Source organism: Nematolebias whitei, chromosome 16 (genome assembly GCF_014905685.2).
Source record: "Nematolebias whitei isolate Nwh7 chromosome 16, NemWhi1, whole genome shotgun sequence".
Lineage (NCBI taxonomy): Eukaryota > Metazoa > Chordata > Actinopteri > Cyprinodontiformes > Rivulidae > Nematolebias > Nematolebias whitei.
In genome coordinates, this window is record NC_056513.1 from 16,251,983 (window position 1) to 16,272,341 (window position 20,359).

The 20,359-nt window shown below is 41.2% G+C and overlaps 2 protein-coding genes across 2 annotated transcripts; both read left to right on the plus strand.

The window, feature by feature from the left end:
* Positions 1-8,395: 8,395 nt before the first annotated feature.
* LOC119423128 (zinc finger protein 814-like) lies at positions 8,396-12,562 on the plus strand. Its single transcript, XM_037690538.1, has one exon. The coding sequence runs from the start codon at positions 8,396-8,398 to the stop codon at positions 12,560-12,562; it is 4,167 nt and encodes a 1,388-aa protein (XP_037546466.1).
* Positions 12,563-15,171: 2,609 nt separating this feature from the next.
* On the plus strand, positions 15,172-19,994 carry gpank1 (G patch domain and ankyrin repeats 1). The gene is made up of 4 exons (XM_037690308.1): positions 15,172-15,933; positions 16,024-16,165; positions 18,417-18,492; positions 19,511-19,994. Exons 1-4 carry the CDS (start codon positions 15,547-15,549, stop codon positions 19,932-19,934), a joined length of 1,029 nt encoding a protein of 342 aa, XP_037546236.1. The 5' UTR covers positions 15,172-15,546; the 3' UTR covers positions 19,935-19,994.
* The last annotated feature ends 365 nt before the right edge of the window (positions 19,995-20,359 follow it).

Sequence of the window (20,359 nt, forward strand, 5' to 3'; positions counted from 1 at the left end):
TACTTGTGCTGTTGTATGTAGTTCTGTTTGATTCAGAGCAAAAGAACTGCAGAAGGTTCAGCTGATAAAAGACAAGGAGGCAAAAGTTTTACAAAAATCACAGAGGAGAGAAAAGAGTAGGTTTGCAAGCTATTTAAAAGTATTTTTCCTTGCTCTGCTTGTGTATAATTAAACTTTGAACTATGAAGCTCCACAATCTGAACCTTGCGCTGACATCCAGGAACAACCAGGTCGACTCTGAACTTCTCTTCAACTGCAAACACCTCCAAGTTTTTGCTCATGTATGATGTGTAGGCTCCTTGGCTGGCCAGCAGCATCCTTCACTCTGTCACGCTTGTTTTGAGCCTCATACAGTGTGAATAAACAATATCATTCTATAATAGTGTCTTAGTTTGTGTTGGCTTCAGAACATCTGTGACACTAGCAGAACTGCACATGTAAAAGTACAACAAATATATTTGTCTAGAGTTTTGAGGCTTGCTTGTGTTGGTTTGAAGAAGGGTGTGTTTTATCGTTCTGCTCAGTGTGTGTGTGTGTGTGATACGTTTCCAAATATAAGAGGATGCATTCAAGGACGTCCAGGTAAGATGAATCCATAAATGATTTAAGCTTTGATTCAACCGAAACAAACTGTGTTTTACACCTACTAGTTCAATGTGGTGCAAGTTGTTCAGTTGCTTTAAGGTGAAAATAGTTGAAGATCCTTTATTCAAACAAAACCATGACAGCCTTCTACTGTGACTTTTTTATGTTTATATGATGAAACTTTTGAATAAATTACTCTTAAAAATGTTCCCCCCTACTTTTATATGTCAAACAGATCAGTCATGGGGAACATACATGTATTATTCATCTTCACGTACAGTAAATTAGAATGAAGTTTCCTGGTTTTGTGTCAGTAATTAAAAGTTTCTGAGTGAAGGAAAGATCCAACTTAAATTATCTGAATCTCTGCCGTCAAAGACCTAATTTCCTCTGAATTTGAATTGGGTTGTGTCCTCTTAAGATTTAAAAAGCTCTCCGAAGCCTTGTGAAGCCATCTCCATGTCTGGCAAGGAATTAAGAAAAGAGCTCTGAAAAGGTTTTTCTTCTACATCTTAGCTCAAGGCTGGACTTTGCACTCGTGCACAACGGTTCATACAAAGGTGGAATTAGACGCGTTGTTGCATCATTAATAACGCATCATTTTAAAGAATGCTTTAAGGGCTATTCAACTGGTGGACCATGGTCCATTTCTGGCCCACGGGTGACTTCAATCTGACCCACCAATGATGTCTTTTTTTTTTTTGGTGGGGGGGGCGTCTGGGTTTGGGGTTCTGTTTATTGCATTAGCAGATTTGCTGCAATAAAACATTTAAAAGGTAACAGATCATTGTAATACTTGGTTATTTACATTATGACTTTAATAGCTGGATGTCCGGCCCCTGAGCTGCTGGCTTTCAGAAACTGTGGCCCCTGAGCGGTTTAGTTGAACAGCCCTGCTTTAAGATAATGTGTGTACAACCCAGGAAGAAGGCGCAGGTAAAGATGATGGATGAAAACATGATTGTATGCTTAAAACACTCAAACATCTTACAACTAAAATCATTTTCATCTAGTTGCTTTTGCTAAATGGTGTATACAGTTTTCAGGCCTGCTCCTATTTTTCCCCACAGACTTTTACAATTATGTACGTAGCTTATTAATAAATGACTGAAAGATCATGTGGGCGTTAAAGTGGCTCAAACATTTGCATTTTAAAGTATGTATTAAAAATACCCTGATGCATGCTCAGGATTTATTATGTATTAAAAAGTTACGTTTTTATATAATTTTTCCAGTATTTATTAAGTTGTTTAAGTTGGCTTCAGCGTGTAAGCAGAATATCACTGGTGTAGTTAATGGAGCTTGATAGTCCCGTTCATGTTGAAGTTACCATGCCAGGATGTGATGCAGCTGTGGGGGATGCTCTCAACAGTGCTTTGATAAAAGATGTGAGGATGAAGGGAGGATTCTACGTTTCAGGCTTCTAAAGAAGTGCACCCTCTGCACAGCTTTCTTGATGAGGTGTGTGGTTTTGCCAGTTCAGGAGAGACCCTCAGTGATGAGGACACCCAAACTCAATGGTTGATCCTCACCACAGCTCCCCTGTACAGAGGGAGTTTACATTAGGTGTCACTCATTTATATATATTTATATATTACTCTTGTTTTCTATTGTTAAGTAAAATTATTTGTATAGAAAGACTTTTTTTTCCCAGTGATATTTTATGTTGAGTTTAGAACATGGGCTCTCTTTAGGACCAGGCTCTTATTCAGACACAAGTTAAGTCAGTACTCGACATCTTTTCTTGACTGATCAACAAGAGTTTGATCCGTCTCATTAAACTTTTCTCTGTTGTCCTTTCCACGTCAAAATCAATCGAGTCTACACAAAAAACATGATCTCAGTGCACTACAACAACATAGTGTCCATTATAACATGTCCATTAGTAAAAAAAAATATATGTATCCATGGAAGCCAGCAGATTGTTACATCTTCACTTTGTCACAATCCCCCATCCTGAGTAACACATTGGGAAAGGAAAACTCCTTTTTAACCGGGAGAAATTTCCAGCAGAATCGGGCTCAAGATGAGCGCCCATCGGCCTCAACTGGCTGGGGTTAGAGAAGTGTAAAGAGACAGATAAACGACTGGTCCAGGTGTATTTTCTATGGTGAGAAAAACAAAGAAAAATATGTTCATGAAGGAAATAATTACAATTAAAAACATGAACAGTAGCAAGTAAGCCTATAGCAGCATAACTAAAGAATAGATCAGGAAACCCAAGCCTAACTATAGGATTTATCAAAAAGGAATGAAGCTTATCTCGAGTGGAAAGGATGTCGGCCTCGTGGAGAGAAACTGGAAGTTGGTTCCACAAGAGAGGAGCTTGATAACAGAATAAAAGATTACTGAAAAGTCCAGCTTATTTTCTTGGCTTTAAAGTTAGCTGTCATGAAAAGTCTGCACTTAGCGTGCTCATTTTTTAAACAAAACGAGAAGTGATAGAAACCGTCTCAAATTTACTATATTTCAAATGTTATCTTGGAGACCAGAAAGATTAACAAGTGCCAGATTTGGCCAGCAGGCCTTGAGTTTGACACGTCTAAAAGCTCCTGAATCCTCTTTACTAAAAATAAAAATCAGTCTGAAACAACTTCAGCTGCTGTGTTTAACTGGTGTTATGTTCCAGTCTAGCTGATCTTATGTTGCTAAATCAAATGAAAAACTTCCCGACTGCACCTTTTGAAAACATTTCTGCCCTCTTCTTTATGAATTTGTCTTTATTGTGGATGCTTGGCACCGAGAGAACACGTTCAGACTTTCTTGCAGCAGCCTATTTTTAGTAGCTATAAGCTTTTTCCACTCCACATCCCAAAAACATTTTGACCAGCGCAGACAGAAGGATCGTAATAACACCATCCTGCAAAAATAGTAACAATCCAACAGTAAACTATATAAATATACTGCCATGAGGACAAGTTTCATGAACAAGTGAACGTTGATGCATGTTTCCTGCTCAGCTCAAGTGATCCAGTTAATAATCTCTTGTGTCTTCTCTGAAAGTGCTTCTTAAAGAATTAACAACAATAAACCTGTAGTGAGTGTGGGAAGAAAACTACAATGATATTAAAGCAAATTAACATATTTTATTAACTTCACGCGGACTCATTTTCATCTATAAATCACTCCTTGGTCTGCTGCCTTCATATATTTCCTCCCACATGTACATCAGTGCAGTTACAGCGTGCGCTCTCAAGACAATTACCTGCAGCGTCCGCTCTGTGCGGACTGAACTCATCAAAAAGGCCTTTTCTTGCTCTGCTCCTGTAACCTGGAACACCTTGCAAAAAGATTTGAAACTGTCCACTTTGATATATTTAAGGGGTTTTAAACATTTGATAATGTCAATAGAAATATCAAAGCAAATATGCTCCTGCTTTTAAGAGGGGTGCACCGATTTATTGGCCCCGATTTCCTTAATTTGGGGAGATCAGAGATCGGTCGATACTTACATGAGAAACCGATTTTTTTTTTAAGTTTTAACAACAATTATTTAAACTTCATTTATATTTCAGAGCACTACAGTTAAAACAAGTTTGTATTGTTTCTAGGATATTGTTCAAGGGTATGTTTTTCAATAAAATAAGATGGAAAATTGAAGGTGCATTGTGACCTTATAACACCTGACAGTGTCGCTTATAAAACAAAATTGGAATCGCCAGGTCAGGTGCACCCCTAGTTTTTAGTATTTTACCTTGTTTTATATGGCACCTTGATTTGACTGTGTTTGTAACTACTTTTATTTGATTTTAATTGCTTTTTTGTCAAATTGTCTGTACTTTATGTGTCATCTGTCTAAAATGCGTCTCCCTTGAAAATGAGTCCTCGTGATTCACTGAGACTAACCTGCATAAATAAAGCTGAAAACAGTTTAAAAAGACATTGAACAAGTAAGTCAACTTTATTTATAGAGAAACTATCAAAGTGCTTAACAAAAACATCAATGGAAGTAAAATTTATGAGAAAAATAAACACCACACACTAATAATAATATTGAAGAATTATTTTTTTTAAAAAGCAATTTAAAGACACAAAACGTGATTTTTGTCCATTTAATAATTGCATATTAATTTTAATATTGTACTGATTTTCGTTCAAGTGTGCCACATGGAGTCATTGGCTGCTTGCGGCTCCCGGCCAGCAGGGGTCGCTGTGGGGCGGAGACACGAACCCCGGGGAGCTGCTTTGGTGTCCGGAAGAAGTGCATTCAGAATGTCGGGTGCATTTTCCATGAAATGATCCGTGTTTTAACTTAGCATGACTGGATAATATCGCAGCATCAGTCTGCGGGTATTAAAGACCCGCAGGGCCCCATGTTCAGAGTCGCTGCAGCGGCTCGGAGCGGAAGCTGCTCGTCGTGACTTGTTGTGACCCCCTCCTGTTTTGGTGGTGAGTTTTTTTGTCTACTCTCTGTCGGGTGGTTTTATTCATCGTAGCTCTTTTGTTTTCTCTGCATGCATAAAGTCCGATAAGTCCTGTGGAGGTTGTTAAATGTGGAGCCAGCTTCGGCCGGAAACAGTCCCCACACTCCGTATAACGGTGAGCAGTTTGGGAGCGCAGAGGCGCAGCGCGGCCATTTTCTGAGGGGCCCCCATTTCACCTTCCATTCATGTTCAGATGTGTCTGGAACAAGATCCAGAGCCGAGGTCTGTTTTCTGATGTTCCACTAACTCTTCGTCCATTACTTCCATATTGTTGTTTGCCAAATGTATTTCAGAATTCAGTAACAAAAGGAGCAAGTTGTTTTTTTTTACATATCAGAGAGGTACAGTGAATGCATCATGATTTGAGGGGAAATAAAGATGCAGGGGTGTCAAACTTTTTCACCTGAGCATCATGGTTGTCCTCAAATGCCATTTATAATGACCATATTTAACTAAATACAATGTAGCATAAAGTGCAAGTATTTCTTTCCTGTCATTTGCATCATGAGGTACATGAGGTGGAACTAAACCGTGTACTCAAGGTCCCAGTTTCACTCAAAAATAGCAAAAATATATAAAGAAACAGTAAGGATCTAAGATATGCACTAAACAATACACTATAAAAGATCTGATATGCTAAACACTAATAATGTAAAATAATACGGTATATTAAACAGCAGCCTGAACATGAGTCTGTAGTGAGTAGATAGGTATGAATGAATAATTTTTTTATTATTTTATTGTATTAAATTATTTTTGATAAAAAGAACTAACATAACAAAAAAAGTCTATATTTATTAATTATTCAAGTGACAGATATTACATAATTCATTTGCAGTTGTAAAATGTATTTTAGCTTATTGCTGTTATAACGTAAATATTTTTTGATTCGTCAGATTAAGAAGCCCACATTGCTCCATCAATCACCGATCAAACTATTTAACAAAAATATCACTAAACACAAGTTATGACATTAACGTTGTTGCATTTTTTTTTTTTTTTGTCACAGTTGAAAGGAGAACAATGTTATAACCAACAATAGTGAGCTGATAAGAACAATTGTGGCAATTAAATAAAGCATTTCATGAAATAAAATTACTGCCCACCGCTTTGCAGAGGGCGTAGCCTACACCCAAGTAAAAAGTGCTGTGGTGTCGTCGTATGTTGAAATGAGTTCTCTGCATTTAAGCCATCACACACGTGAGATACACCCCGGTGGAGCAGTGGGCAGCGATGTAATCTCCCCGGGGATAATACATACTGGTCTTTCTCCTTAAAGTACAAACAGATATTCAACCTCTCATCTTTCTTGAAACTGTCTTTTACCTGCATCAGTTTTTCACCGGACATTTTCTCATTTTATTTGGAATTGGGGCCCATACATTACTACAGTAATTAAACACTTGTGTATATCTAAGGTTAAATCGGGCCCTCTGGACGGATTCTTCTTTGTTGAATACACTTTTATGGACACACCTTCACTAGTGGTGGAATGCCGTCATTTCATGGGTAAAATATCAACATGCATTAGCGATCTACCAGTAATTTATTGTGAATGCTGCCTTTAAAGTGGCATGTGCTTATTTTAAGACTACCTTACATCCTTGAAGCTCTCACAGGCCACATAAAATGACAAGGTCCTTGAAACTGACTCCTGATGTAGAGCAGGGGTTCCCAAACTTTTCCATGCCATGGCCCCCCCAATCAGCATTAGCTTCTGGCTGAGGCCCGTCTCGCAAACCTACAAATAATGATACAAAATATGTAAAGAAACATCAACTTTTAGAATGTTTTAACTTTTATTCACTATATCCAATTAATTATTACAGCTGCTCAGCATAAAAATGTTATTAACCAACATGTTTTAAACACTGTGTTATATTCCCACTGAAAAAAAAACAACAACTTTTCAACAAACTGTTGACCAGAAGAACAGAACAAAAATCTACAGTATCTGGAAATGACAGATACAGATTGCTTAGTGGGAGGAATGGGCTTGGTGGTTCCTACAGTTTGTCAGTGCCATACGCATGTCATTGTCCATGTTTTGTTTCAAGTAGCTTTAAAGCCACGAGTTCTTTGCTGTTGTTTTTGCAGCAGTTTCCACCACAGCAGGGCTGCTGGTCGGGTCTTTTGGTCTTTTTAGACACTTCTCCAGTTCGTCCTTGCTATGCTAGCTTGCAGAGTAAAGCAGCTTGATACATCTGATTGGCAGCCAATCAGAAAGATGAGCATGGTGAAAATTATTTTATTATTATAAAATATAATTTTAAATACTTATTGAAAAATAGATTTGATTTTATTACAGTAATTAAAACTATATAAGTTTTTGTAATTGTGCTTTTTTTTTATCTTCTTCTCTAGCTTCCTGAGGCCCTCCTAGCGGCCCCCAGGGGGCCACAGCCCCCACTTTGAAAAACACTGAATAGTCCTGAATTCAGCTAGGTTTGATAAAGACATTTTGCTCTAACAATGGTCCAAAGTGTGTCTGTGTGTGTGTCACTGTTATTCATCCATTCATCCATAATACTCAGGCTTGTTTAATTCGTAAAATGTAAAGTGTCATTTTTATCATCATTAAACAGTTTTTTTTTTAGTTTTTTTTTTTAGATATGTTTGTGTTTGTGCAACAATGAAAAAAAGTTTGGAAATCAGAGCTAAATGTTTTCACTAAGTTTACTGGGAGGTGTTTATATTGAAATTTCTATAGACATATCTGTCAAAAGTATAGTAAGATTAGAAAACAAAACTCAGCTGTGATGTGATAGTATTTGTAAGAATGTGCATTTTCCAAAATAACTTGGGCCGCGGTGGCTCAGTAGTCAGTGCTGTGGTTCAATTCCCGATTGATTCATGAAGGATGTACGGCAGTGGTTCCCGGCCCTGGTCCTCGAGGAACGCTGTCCTGTATTTTGTAGTAATAGGTGATTAACAGGCTTCTGCAGAACTTGAGAATGTAATTAAATCACTGAATCAGGTGTGTCGGAGCAGAGAAACAACTAAAACATGCAGGATGGTGTTCTTCAGGGACCAGGGTTGGGAACCACTGATGTACGGCATAAAATAATTGTCAAGTGTTTTATGCAACTTTGTTTGCTGTGGTGACACCTGCAAAAGGAAGCAGACAGAAAAAAAAACATCCAGTATAATAATGCACATATTTGTAACAAAGCTGCAGTTATATTGGATTAAGATTTATTTTAAGATTAAGCTGATTTAAAAGGTGCTTTGTTTTTTCTTTGCAGTTTCCAAAAGTCGTCCAGAGTGACGAGAAACATCTGGAGTTTGAAGACCTGCAAATGATGTCATCCTAACTCAACGCTTCATTCATTCATTCAAACAAGGAGCATCACTTACCTGCTGTGAGCAGAACATACAAAGTAACCATGTGTGACGTTAGTGGACTGGTGGATTTGGAGGAGACGAAAGACTGCATCACTTTACAACCTCTTCCAGAACCGCTGCTTATAATCCTTTCTCCGCCTCCACCTTTCCTACCGTACCCAGGTGAGCCACCCATGCTGTGGCTGAAATGGCTCAAAGCTTTTGAACACTACATTCATGCTCTTGATGAAAAGGAGCTGGCCGACTCCACTAAGCTGATGCTTTTACGGAACTCCCTCGGCTCAGAGGGAGAGCACGTCTTCTCAACTCTGCTCAAGAGTGACACTACATACACCACTGCCATTTCAGCGCTGACCGACCATTTCAGACTCGACCATGCCTCCCAAGTGCACCACCTTAAGTTCCACCAAAGGGTTCAGATGCCTGGAGAGACTGTAGACCAGTTTGTCTCGGCACTGGAAGAACTGCTGAGACCTTGTAACTATGGAAGCATAAAGGAAAAACTTCTACTGGAGCAGCTGATTGAGAAAACCAACAATCTGCAGCTCAGAGAGATGTTACTGATGAGAAAAGAGACTCTGACCTTCTCCTCAGCGCTGGCGATGGCTAAAGAGCTGGAAATGGTTTTAAATGATTCTGTGCTTGGTTTTCACGAGGTCAATGTAGACATTGAAGAGTATTTAGAGCCCCCTGTTCAAATAAAGCGCAAAAGAGGTAGGCCTCGTCGTGGGGAGGAAAGGGTTAAAGTAAAGCCACAAGTGACTAAAACCCAAACAAACTCATCTACGCTCAAAGACGACTACTACTACAGTAACGATAAGCTGTATTACAGTGATGGTGAAGATAAACTCCAAGCCGTGGATGAGAATAATCGCAATGAAGTAAATGATCGTAGCAGCACCTCGACATTACGAAGAATGGAGGAAGACGGCAACAGTGGAAGCACTGTCCTCTCTTCAACCAAACGACAAGCCCTCTGCTGTTCCTTATGCTCCAACAGATGCTTCTACAATGTGAACAAGCTCAACAGACACATGAGGACACACACGCAGGAGAAACCGTTCGCTTGCCCAGTCTGCGAAATGAGATTCAGCCAGTCCTACCACATGACCCGACACATGAGGAACCAGCACGACGCAGGCCAGTTCGTCTGCTCCACCTGCGGGGAGAGCCACGAAAGCTTGGCCGAATTAAGGATACACAATCAGACGCACAAATCCAAAGTTCTGTTCTGTCCAGAGTGCTATGAACTGTTCACCGACAAAGATGAGTTTTCTACTCACATCAAGACGCACACAAATAACTCGACGTCTCCAACGGAGGGCGGAAGCTCTCAGCAGGCTCTTCAAGTACCGGTGAAACGCAAACGAGGTAGGCCTCGTCGTGGGGAGGAAAAGAATAAAACGCAGCCACTTGTGAGGAAAACCGCTTCAACTAGACACGAGGATGAGAACGACCACAGTAATGGTCGAGATAGATCTCAGGCTGTGGAGAATCTGGATCGCAGTAAAGCAGGTGATGATGACACCTCATCAACATTTAGAATGACAAAAGAGGACATCAACAGTCATGGACATGTCCTTCCTTTGACTAAAACGAAAGGTTTGTACTGCCCCTTCTGTATCAAGCACTTCAACAAAGCAGACAGGCTCACCAGACACATGAGGATTCATACGAAGGAGAAACCATTCACCTGCCCCATCTGCGAAATGAGATTCAGCCAGCCCGATCACATGACGCGACACATGAGGAACCTGCACGCCGCAGGCCAGTTCGTCTGCTCCGTCTGTGGAGAAAGCCTGGAAAGCTTTGCGGACTTACTAAAACACAACAAGACACACAAGTGCCAAGTTCTGTTCTGTCCCGACTGCAACGAAAGATTCAGCAACGACGATGATCTTTGTAGTCACGTCAAGACGCACAGACATGGAGGTCAGAGTGTCCGACAGGCTGACGTCAAAGAAACCAAAGAGGAAGAAGTGCTTGATGCTGATTCAAACGCTGCAGAATCTGAGTTTCAGCCTGCGACAGGACAAAGGAACTCCAAAAGCACATCTAGAAAAGCAGGGAAGAAAAGCGCTCCGGCGACATCCTCAAAGACTAAAACAAGAAGACACGTTTGTCCTCTCTGTGTCAACAGGCATTTCAAAGGCCCAGACAAACTGGCTCGACACATGAGGAGTCACACGCAAGAGAAGCCGTTCATCTGTCCGTGCTGCGATCTGAAATTCAGCCAGTCATACCACATGACCCGACACATGCGGAACCAGCACAACGGGGGCCAGTACTTCTGCCCTACGTGCAGGGAGAGCTTTACAAGCTGTGCTGAGTTGGCAAGCCACAAGAACACACACAAGTCCCAAGTTGTGTTCAGCCCGGATTGTAATGAACAATCCACCAACAAAGATGAGCTTTGTAGTCACGCCAACGACTCGTCTTCTCAAACAGACCATCGACATTTTCATCAGGTTGATGGAATCCAAGTAAAGACTGAAGCTGATGCTGGTGCCGCCTCTTTAGCTGCTGATGCTGACGGTAAAGAATTTGAAGTTCAGGCTTCGCCTGCAGATGAGAGCGCTGACGAAGCAACACCTAAGGAAGACGGATGCAAGAATCAGGTCGTGTCAAAAACAGAAGGCCATTTCTGTCCTGTCTGCGTCAACAAGTGTTTCAGAGGTCCGGCCAAACTGGCTCGCCACATGAGGACTCACTCCAAGGAGAAACCGTTCACCTGCCCAGTCTGCACTAAGGCTTTCAGCCAGTCCTACCACATGACCCGACACGTCAGGAACCAGCACGACCTCGGAAAACACGTCTGCGCCAAATGCGGGAAGAGCTTTAGCACGTGGCTGGACCTGAAAACGCATCGAAAAACCCACGCTGTTGATGGTTTGACGTGCCTGGCGTGCGATAAGCAGTTCAAAGGGAGAGCCGCGCTCGTGAGCCACCTGAAGCTGCACAGGAAGGTTAAGTCCAAACCTGGAAACCTCAAATGCAGCGATTGTGACAAAGAGTTTGGTCGCTTATACCATTTAAAAAGACACGTGATGAGCCACTGCAAAGCTGCAAACGCTGATTTTTACACATGCCCCGACTGCCAGAAGAACTTCCTGTTCCCAGAAGACCTCAACAAACATCTGGAGATTCACGCGAAAGAAAACAGCGGGACTTGTCCGAAATGCAACGCAACCTTCGACAGCGCAGGAGAACTCGAGGTGCACATGGTGGTCCATAACAAAATTTACCCCTGCAGCACCTGTGGGAAGAAGTTCAAGGTCGAGTACGCGCTGAAGAAACATGAACAAAGCCACCAAAACGAGCAGTATTACTGTTCGACTTGTCGCAAGCACTTCTTCAAAGTGACTCACTATAAGAGACACCTAATGGTCCACGACAGACGAGAATCCAGATGTCCACACTGCGATGCTGTCTTTTTGAAGCTAACCGCCTTTAAATATCATCTGCGGACTCATATGGAAGAGCGGCCTCACCAGTGCAGCTGCTGCATCGAAACGTTCGAGGAGAAGGCGGAGCTGGACAAACACTCCCTCAAACACAGGAAAATCAAGAAGGAGAGGCCCTACTCGTGCACTCGCTGCGTCTATGCCTTCACCACGTTGATTGAGCTCACTGAGCACATGAGTTTACATGAAGGGGAGCTGCCAGAGACCTGTCCCATCTGTGGCAAAACATTCCTGAACAAGGACAAGTTGGAGAGACACCTCACCATCCACAACGGTGAGAGACCTCACCTCTGCTCCATCTGCGGGAACGGCTTCACCTCGGCCGCCAGCCTCAAGCTGCACGTCCTCATCCACACCGGAGAAAAACCTTTCCGGTGCTCGCAGTGCGGTAAAAGCTTTAGCTCAAACAGCGGACTGCGGCTGCACAGCAGGCAGCACATGGACAAGCGACCCAGCTACGACTGTCCAGAGTGCGGAAGGAGTTACGGACGCATGACGGAGCTGAAGATGCACCAGCGCTACCACACAGGAGATAAGCCGCACGCGTGCACCTGCTGCAACAAGCGCTTCATTAGCAAAGACAAGCTGAACGTTCACATGAGGACGCACACGGGGGAGAGACCATTTACCTGTCCCCACTGTGGACAGTCATTTACACAGACGGGGGACAGAAACAGACACATCAGCAAATTTCACCCATTATCAGAAAATAGCTTTAGTGATATAACCGACGTGAAGTTTTAGTTTTCACTGAATGAGCACATTAGTGTTTTGCATGTTTGCAGCCGTTGTAAGCGTTAGGAATGCATTTAGATTCATTACGTGTTATTTGAGGAAAAGCTGAATTATACTGGAAGCATGACCTCATCAAACTTAGAGTAGGTCATCTCTCTGGTGTTTTCTAGGGTTGATGGGTTCATTTGTCAGTAAACAGATTAATACGAGCTGTGCCACTTCCCTGAAACAGATTGACCCTCCTGCTGCCCTTAGGTCAAAAACAGGCCTTGAGGGTCATTTTGACCAAAGGGTTATACCCTAAAGGGCAAATGTTCAGTTTCTTTATATTAAGACAAATTTTTCCCATAATATGTCTGTCTGTCTTCATTTTAGATTCAAAACAATTGAGTTTATTTTTATAATGCCAAGTTCCAACATAAGTTGTCTCAAGGCACTGAACAAAAACTTTCACATACATTAAAATATATAGTTGAAATGTTTTGTTGGGCATTTGTGACTAATTCAGCTCTGATCTGTCCCAATTTGCATAAAGCACTTGATGCTGATGAGAAGCAGCCAACATGAAACCCTTGAACCTCAGAGCTGCTCTATAATAAATGCACTGAATGGCTTTTCTCAAAGATTCTAGATCAGGGCTATTCAACTAGACTGGCTCAGGGGGCCAGACATCCAGCAGTTATTGTCATTAAGCAAGTTTGTTTTATGGTTTAAAATCTAGTTTTATTTAAAAATAAACACCTTGGTGGGCCGAACTGAGCTCAACCTGATTTGGCCCCCAGACCGCCAGTTGAATATCCCTGCTCTAGAGTCCCCCCCCCGTTCTATTCCTCAAACCCTGCATGATTTTAGATGTTTTCCTGCACCATCACACCTGCTTTAAATGACTGAATTATCTCAGCGTGCCATCAACTTCCGCAGAAGCCTTTTAATGACCCTTTTTTAAATCTGAACCATCTCAAATGTGCAGGACAGTGGTCCCCAAGTACCAGGATGGCAGGTCCATTTCACCGTGTTCTGATTTTAGCGTGTTAAACGGTATAACTTTGTAGGCTGAAGGCGTTCATCTAGATATTTGTTTACATGTTTATATGTATAAAAACCTGGTGTTTCCAATCTGTTAGCAGAATGTAACTTTTAAGGACAGTAAATATGTATTTACACTCAACTTAGTGTAGCAAAAAATTTTTTGGTCAGTTTAGCTTTGACCTTTTTAAGCTTAGTTATTTTCTGCTGTCACAATACTTAACATTGAAATGTGTTGCGTGTTCTCAGAAGCATTTAGGAGATGTTGCACTGTTCCCTGTCCACTTTAATGACTCCTATAAAGAAGTCGGTATGGACAAACAAACATAAGCTGTGTTTAATGGTTATTTTTGTGCTGCTCATATTTCTCAGATCTTGTGCCTGATGTTTCCTTTTCATTAAGCTTTATGTTAAACTGCCTCGTCTCACAAACTGGATGATTGTTGGTAAAATGAAAACAAATGATCAATGAACACATGTTAAAAAATGTGTTTTTTTTTATCAGCATTTGTTTTCATCATACTAGTTTAGTTTGAATAATTTTGATATTTCCATTGGGCCTTTGTTTGTAAGTGTTTTGTAAATATGTTTAGAGAAGTGCCATGAAAATTAAACTGTCATTTACTCACCCAGTTTCTGCATTGAGTTTATTAATATGTAAGGAAATGTGAGGAGGACATCATCTCAACCTGGAGTGTAGTTCCTCGTTTCTGAGATTTGCCCCAAAGATAAACTGAATATTTGTAGTGACCTCTGAAGAAGGGAGCAGCTGAAAGAAGGAAAAAAGTTACATAAAAGTAACTGAAAATAAAATCAGTACAAGTTGTAATTAAAGAAAAATTTGGCTACAAATACAATTTTACCTAATGGCAGATAATTAAACAGTTCATTCAAGTTAAAGTTCAAACGTCCACATGTGGGCTGTAACTGCCTGACCCTAAAACAGTTATAGTTGTATATCATTGCTATCTGTTTTGTAAGACACTTAAAAAAAATGCATTTTATTATTATAGCAGGCCTGAGTGGGAAACAGGCACAGAGAACAAAAGCGTAATGGCCAAAAGTCCAAGAAACTGATTTAAAAAATTAATCTGTACAGAAAGAATAACTTATGTATTAAAAATCTGCCCTTTATGTTTTCACAGACCCTTCTAATGATGGAAGGAGGCAACAGTTCTTAGCTTTAAACAATTAAGGATTTACAATTTTTATTTTCCTTACTTGCAACTAGTGAAAATAGATTAAAAGTAATATGTTGACACATTATTTATTTATCAATGGTAATATAAACTCCTATAAGAACAATTTATTAAGTTGGCCTTTTTAATAATTGCTTTTTGTTTCTTTACCATAAAAGATTTCTGTGAAACTTAAGGAGGATTAAACATCCAGTCCGATAGGTGGCAGCATTCAATGTTTGTGTCAAACTTTGACTTCTGGAATAATGTACTTGTTTATTAAAATTTTATTTTGCTTCATTCGTATGGATGGATTGATTTTATTTTTTGAGCGCCATTCCAGTTCACACCTCCAACCAGCAGGTGGCGGTAAAACTCCAAATAGTCTGCAAACCGCTAAATAAAACCGTAGAAGACTTCCGGAATAAACAAGGCGATGATTAGCATTACGAGTGAACTCGAAGTCCTGAACTGCATTGTTGTTGTTTTTGCTGATTTAGGTAAATTGCTTATGTCTTAATTTTGACTTTATTGAAGCTACTTGGGTTCTGTTAAGGATCCATCACCGGAAGTGTTCGTTCACTAGCCAGCGGACAAGTATTTGTGGGTCTAATGCTAACGCTAGGTAGCATTTAGCTCAGGCTCCTGACGTGACAAGTCTGATTAATATTTTCGTGATATTATAATCAAATGGATTTTTTTAAAAGGCTTACTTGGACTAGGAGTATTATAACAACATTTGTTTTTTTCTAAAACTGAAGGAAAAAAACCGGATGCTAGTCGCTCGTAATGGCTTCTTTAGGTTTCATTCCTGCCAGTAAGCCTGATGCTTTTAGTATTCGACCAGGCCATTCTGGGTCTAAATTAAACTGCAAACTTAGCGGAGAAGAGGCCAGGCAGTTCTATGAAGATTTGATGAAAGACAACAAAGTGCAAGGTAAATCAAGAAGATTAAATAAAGCTAAAGGCAGAGAGCGTCGGGTCAGAGCTGTACAAGAACAGCAGCAGCTTCAAAGAGGACGTGCTGTTGAAAATGATGGACACCAGAGCAGAGAGGTGAACATGTCAGAAAGGTCCATGGAGCTGCTGGGCCTCAAGTTGCTGCGTTGTGCTCATGAGGGGGACATCTCTGAACTCAAAGAGCTGCTGTCTAAAGGGGTCGACATAAACTTCCAGGTGGAGTACTCAGTGTTTTAATTTTAAACTCAGAAATGATGATGATTCCATTTACATAATGTTTTTGTTTTGTTTGTTTTTGGTTCCCAGGATACATTTCTTTGGACAGCTGTGATGTGTGCCAGCTGGTCAGGACAAAGGGCTGCTGTCAGGCTGCTGCTGGATCATGGTGCAGCCTGGGTTGGAGTGGTGGACGCACAGGGCAGGGATGCACAGGACCTGGCGCTGGAAGGTAACATCAGGCAATTGGAAATATATACATTTATTAACCGTAACAGTATGGCCTCACAGCTAGTATTTATGGCACTTTGCCACTGTCTCAACCATCATTGGCTCAACATGACATGGCACTAGTTGAGGTCTGCCATTGCTGGTACCCACCTCACTCAGCCCGGTTTATGGGATCACCTTAATCATGGTTCCAAGCGGGCTGCTCCAAGGAGCCAATTTTGACGTAAGCAAACAGCAGCCGTTGATTGGCCAGCGAAGCTATATCCTGCTCTGCAAACTACATCTGAACATCTCCACTTCCTCATCGCGTTGAGGGACGGCACCACGAGAAATGAGCGCATTTACCGAGATATCAGAGATGATGGAGCAGCATGGCTGCACCTGGATTTTTAAGCGAAACAGTGTAGAGATAAGCTGATGAAATTCAAGTCCAATTATAGTGATTAAGCATCACAACGAGCGGAGTGGCTTGAACACAGAAAAGACCAGTTATGATCCCGCTCACAGATCTGGGAAACAGGTCAGCCTCCACTGTAGTGGCAAATCACCTTCACCTGAGGAGAACTGAGAAAAGGGGAACAAGTGGAGCGGCACTTACCATTGGCACAGCGGCATTAATTAGTCCCCCATTTTGAAGCTTAAACAATTCCGATCAGTCAAATATACGTATAGATTTACTTCTACAGTTCTGCTGGGGTGTCTGGTACCAAGCCTATGGCAACTGGTACATAAAGTGTGACTTTCATCAGGGGTAGACGTTTGCTTTACAAAGCCTGGACCAGCCCCGTTCTTCCCCGGCTCTGGTTTTCTTTGCTTTCAGCAGAGTGCCGCATCAATGTGGACAGGACCATCATAGCAAGCAAGACTCCACGAGTCTCAGCTCAGCATTAGATGCACCTCATTGTTTCTCCAGAGCACTGGTGATAATCTTTGGCAATGCCATTTATTTTTAAAGATACATAGGAGCTCTCTCTTATCACACAACTGTCCAGAAGCAAGTAGCAGAAGGAAATGGCAGTAAGGAGCAGTCGCGTGAAGCATGACTCATCTGTGAGGTGACACCCCCGAACCAGTGAATCATTCAATGGCCAGCCATCTGCTAAAGTCAAATCTGCAGCACCATCTCAGTCCAAATGCGACCACAGCACACTGGGTTCCAAAAATTGAGCTGGAACTGGGCTAGACTGCCCAGTGCCAACACTCAAAACCTGGGACAGAATCTGGGTTGGGCCATGCTGGGTCTTACATAAGGGCCTATAGTTTTACCCAGTCAGAGCAGGGCGGGTCGAGCTGTGTGATGCACAGCGGGTGTGCACAGTGTTCCCACCTTAGACAGAGACTGCAATTGAAAGCACCAATCAGTGTTTCCTGTACTATTCTCCAAAGAGGACACATCTCTACCCTAACCGAAGGTGATGACGTAATAAATTAATAAACATCTACGTATTAAACGTGTTCGCACATGACCAGTTCACTGCAGCCAGGGGAGATCCCAGAACTGAAACACCATTACCACCACCCCCCCCACCCCATCCTCCCGCACCATGCCCCGACCTCTCCGGGACTTTAGTATCTAAAATCTAACATTGTAGTAAACATTAATGTGTTTGGAGCATCGTCATCATTGTACAGATGTGCAACTTGTGCATGACGCTTGGGGGACTAATGGGTGTAGAAAAACATGTATTTTTTTTTCTGTTTTAATCTCTGCCTTAAATACGTTGCGAGTCTCTCTGTTGCCAAGTCTAATGAAGAGGAAGAGGATGAGGAGAACTTGAGCAGCTCCTTTAGAAGTCCACCACTCAGTAGCTTTGAGATTGTAAGCAGTCCACAAGATGGCCGACCGAGAACATGTGTATATAGTGCGACATACTTATTAAATTAAAATTAGCTTGAGATTTTTATTTTTGCCTTTATTGTAAAGATTTCAGAAAACCAAATATTTTACCAGACAACCAGATTCTGTCCAGAAGTTGTCTGCTGGACAACCTGTAACATTTCCGTATGTCTACCCGTGTTCATGGTTTGGGCTTGTTTCTCCAGTATATCCCACAGATGTTAAATTAACATCTAGAAATCCTGGAGGTTAAGACAATACCTCAAACCCACCATTGTGTTCTCCAAACCTTCTAGGACAATTCTAGACATAATTGACCTTATAGCTAGCTAATGAGTGTTTCACACTTCCTTTTTGTGCTTGATTGGTGTGAACCTGAACTCACCTTCTTACATTAATCTTTTTTTTGTCCTAGGTGGCCATAAAGAAGTGTTGGAAGAATTGTTGAACTATGGCAGAATTCAACAAGCAGAGGAGCAGTCTGACTGCAGGTTAGCACACTCCTGTCTGAGGGGAATTATCTTCATATATTAAACTGTTAGCCATGTTCATAAATAACCTTAATAAAATATAGCTGTCGTTGTTATTCAGCATAGCTGTAAAGAAGTAGTGCTGAAATAGTGCAGCCAGTACAAGAGTATCTGTAAGTTCCTGTTTCACGTCAAACACAGCTGATAAGTGTTTATATAACAAAAATAATGCTGAGCCACTGCTGAAGATGCAGAAGCTGCATGCTTGACACTTCAGTCTCAATTTAAAGGGTGATTAGATTTACAAACTACTTGATTGGGATTGTTCATTAGGAGAGACAACTTTGGGTTCACCTCTGGGTTTTAGTGTGATAAAACCAGTTCACTTTACACCAGGGGTTGTGTCTCCATACTGCAGGAACAAGCTGTAAGACTGGGCTATTCAACCAAACTGCTCAGGGGGGCCACAGTTCCAGCAGTTGAAGTCATTATGTAAATAAACCAAGTATTATAACGATGTGTTCGCTTTTAAATTGGTTTATTTTGCTTCATTGAATCATAAATGCAATAAACAGAACCCAAAAGTGTAATTCAAAGAGATTACACGTCAAGATTTATGTATTTTCAATAAAAGTAGTGATTTCTAATGTGAAGCAATATTAGTAGTTTATTTAAGCCAGATTATTCAAAGATACTATGAATATTTTAACCTTCATTAGTGTGGAAAAACTTACAATTCTACCCAGTTAGCCCACTGTGTCAGAGACTGTTTTGGTCCTCTTGTGTCTTTCATTCTAAAAATGGTAAATGAATGAAAACGTGCATCAGTAAGTATTGTTGCTCTTTGCAACGATACATTCAGTGATGCAGTGTTGACTTTACGTCTAAATCCAATATATAATTGTCAATAGATGCAGATTATTTAATGTTAGAACTGACGCACTTTGATTCAAACTAGAATTTTAAAAAGCGATGTAAGTAGAGGAAAACATGGCTGACGTGTTCTCTGTCTTGTGTTTTCTCCTCTGAATGTGTGCAGTGCTCTACAGCCCCAGTGGTGCGATGTGTGTTGCAACGAGTACAGCAGCAGCCACTCGGCACATTGCTCCTCTACTCTGCATCAGTTCAGTTCGCAGCATCCTCCACCCACCCCCTACTACTGCCTCCCCCCCTCCAGCAACAGCTACAAGATGATGGTTCGTTTCGGCTGGAAACCAGGCGAAGGACTCGGGCCAGATGGAGAGGGCTCTAAACAACCAGTGGCTACCGTGTTAAAAAGAGACCAGCAAGGTCTGGGGTTTGGGCACTTGAAACGAGCTAAAGTTACGCACTTCCCAGCTGGGGATCGTAACGCTGTAAAACTACAGCGGGGGGAGAAAGGACAGAGAAAAGAAGAAGCTAGGAGACAAGAACAAAAAGACAAGAACTGGGAAAGAGATTTCCGGACTTCGTTTTATCTGTAACAACTGTTCACGGGGCCTCAAGCTGAAAATATCTGAAGCATTAAAATAACTGAGCAAAAAGAAAGTTGCACCAATGTTTTTGTTTTTTTCCTTTAAGTGCTTTGACACGTCTGAGCCGCCACTCGTCAGTTTCTGAATCTGTTGTGCATACTGTGGCATGTGCCAAATGTTACCCCAAATATCTTTATGGGCACTGTTGACTTGCTGTCTCTAAAAGCTCAATAATAGATTTTTGTAGTTATTTTTTAAAAGCACAAAATATTTACCCATATACATACACAAGACTAAATCTAAGAAAAGGATAACAAAGTCCATGCTCAATAATCCAGGTATAAAATCCAACATTTTTCAGTCTGGTCATCTGGACAGTTTCTTTCTTTTTTTTGTGCTGAAACGTTTCGCCTTCGATCCAGAAGGCTTCGTCA

Coding starts and splice junctions, on each gene's coding strand:
- LOC119423128 (XM_037690538.1), top strand. CDS start 8,396: ATGTGTGACGTTAGTGGACTGGTGGATTTGGAGGAGACGAAAGACTGC.
- gpank1 (XM_037690308.1), top strand. CDS start 15,547: ATGGCTTCTTTAGGTTTCATTCCTGCCAGTAAGCCTGATGCTTTTAGT. Junction 16,166..18,416: donor ACAGGACCTGGCGCTGGAAG/GTAACATCAGGC, acceptor TTTTTGTCCTAG/GTGGCCATAAAGAAGTGTTG. Junction 18,493..19,510: donor GAGGAGCAGTCTGACTGCAG/GTTAGCACACTC, acceptor GAATGTGTGCAG/TGCTCTACAGCCCCAGTGGT.